Source organism: Castanea sativa, chromosome 5, assembly GCF_040712315.1.
Source record: "Castanea sativa cultivar Marrone di Chiusa Pesio chromosome 5, ASM4071231v1".
In the NCBI taxonomy this organism is placed as follows: domain Eukaryota; kingdom Viridiplantae; phylum Streptophyta; class Magnoliopsida; order Fagales; family Fagaceae; genus Castanea; species Castanea sativa.
Window position 1 is genome coordinate 59,433,452 of NC_134017.1, and position 1,407 is coordinate 59,434,858.

At 37.0% G+C, this 1,407-nt stretch overlaps 1 protein-coding gene across 1 annotated transcript; it reads right to left on the reverse strand.

The window, feature by feature from the left end:
- Window positions 1-589: 589 nt before the first annotated feature.
- LOC142635525 (oleosin-like) lies at window positions 590-979 on the reverse strand. Its single transcript, XM_075809665.1, has one exon. The coding sequence runs from the start codon at window positions 977-979 to the stop codon at window positions 590-592; it is 390 nt and encodes a 129-aa protein (XP_075665780.1).
- Between the last annotated feature and the right edge of the window lie 428 nt (window positions 980-1,407).

Genomic DNA, 1,407 nt, shown 5'->3' on the forward strand with positions numbered 1-1,407 from the left:
CACCAATGAAGTAATTCAATACTTTTTTTTTTGAAGTATCACCTTATTGCCACATCAATTTGTAAGTTTTTTATAGTAAAATTTGCAATAATTTTAGCATTTTCTCTACACAAAAAAAAAAAAATACAACACAATCACCATTAAGTGTATGAAAAATTCTAAAGTTAATACAAATTTTAGAAAAAAAAAATTTGCAAACTGATGTGACATATATGGTTGGTGATACTTAAATAATATAATAAAATGAATGCTTGAATAACTTTTCTTTTATTGGTGATATGCTAATTTGTAAAATCTATATAGTAATTATCATTAGAACTTTTCTTTTATTGGTGATATGCTAATTTGTAAAATCTATATAGTAATTATCATTAGCTCACTTTAGGTGAATTAGTCATATTAATAAATAAGAATTAATAATGGATTCAAAATTAAATATAAATAAATAAATATTATTTAAGTAATATTTAGATGTAAAAAGCATTTATAAAATTCTCGCCTTAGAATGTTCGGCTGCCGTTGTTGCATGTACTTTGTACCCACCACACGGAGTTTCATAGTCCTTGACATGAGAGGCAGTGTCGTCAATCTAGCTCCTCATACAGTCGAACCTGTCCAAACCGGGCGGGTACATCCCACGGAAGTAGCGGTATATCCACGATAGACCGGCCACAAGGGCAACACCAAAGCCACACAGGGACATGAACCCTGCGCTTACAACAAAGAGGAATGTCCCAATGGGGAACCATATGGGGCTCGTGAAAAGGATTAATGGGCCGAAGAAGATGATGCAGAGGACTGTGGCGGTGACTGCAGTGAGGAGGAGCAAGATGGAGCCTGGGATGAGGAGGGTTAGGAGGCCAACGAGTTGGGAGGAGTTTGGTGCATAGTCTTTGAGTTTGCGTAGGAATGCAGAGGTGGTGGAGTTGGAGAAGTTGATGGAATGGTTTTGGTGGGGACGCTCTAGTACTTCCCCCATGGTTTCCATGGTTGAGTTCTTGAGATATTGTGAGAGAGGGAGACAATGAGAGAGTGAGAAACGGAGAGGGTTTCTAATTTGTGCTTTCAATGATAAAATGTACTACTTATTATATGCTAGTAAAATAACAATTAGAAAAGAAAGGAATTCCGTGTCTCTCTCTCTCTCGGAGCATTCTCTCCATTCTATTCTATTCTATCCGTGGTCTTTGGTCTTATCCATCCCTCACCGATTCCTCTCTTCCTCTTCTAGAAAACCCCGAGTGGGAAAAGTATACAATCAACTAGATTCGGACGCTTTAAAAAAAATTAATAGTATTTGTATGAGAGGGTTTGGATCCAGCTTATTTTTTCTACGTTTTGCTGCGTTCACGTTTTGTGGTTTTTTTTTTTTCCCAGCTGCACTTGTTGACTTTCCTGCGTTTCACC

What these genes read in the sequence shown, in the direction of transcription:
- LOC142635525 (XM_075809665.1), bottom strand. Translation starts at nt 979, where the DNA reads ATGGGGGAAGTACTAGAGCGTCCCCACCAAAACCATTCCATCAACTTC.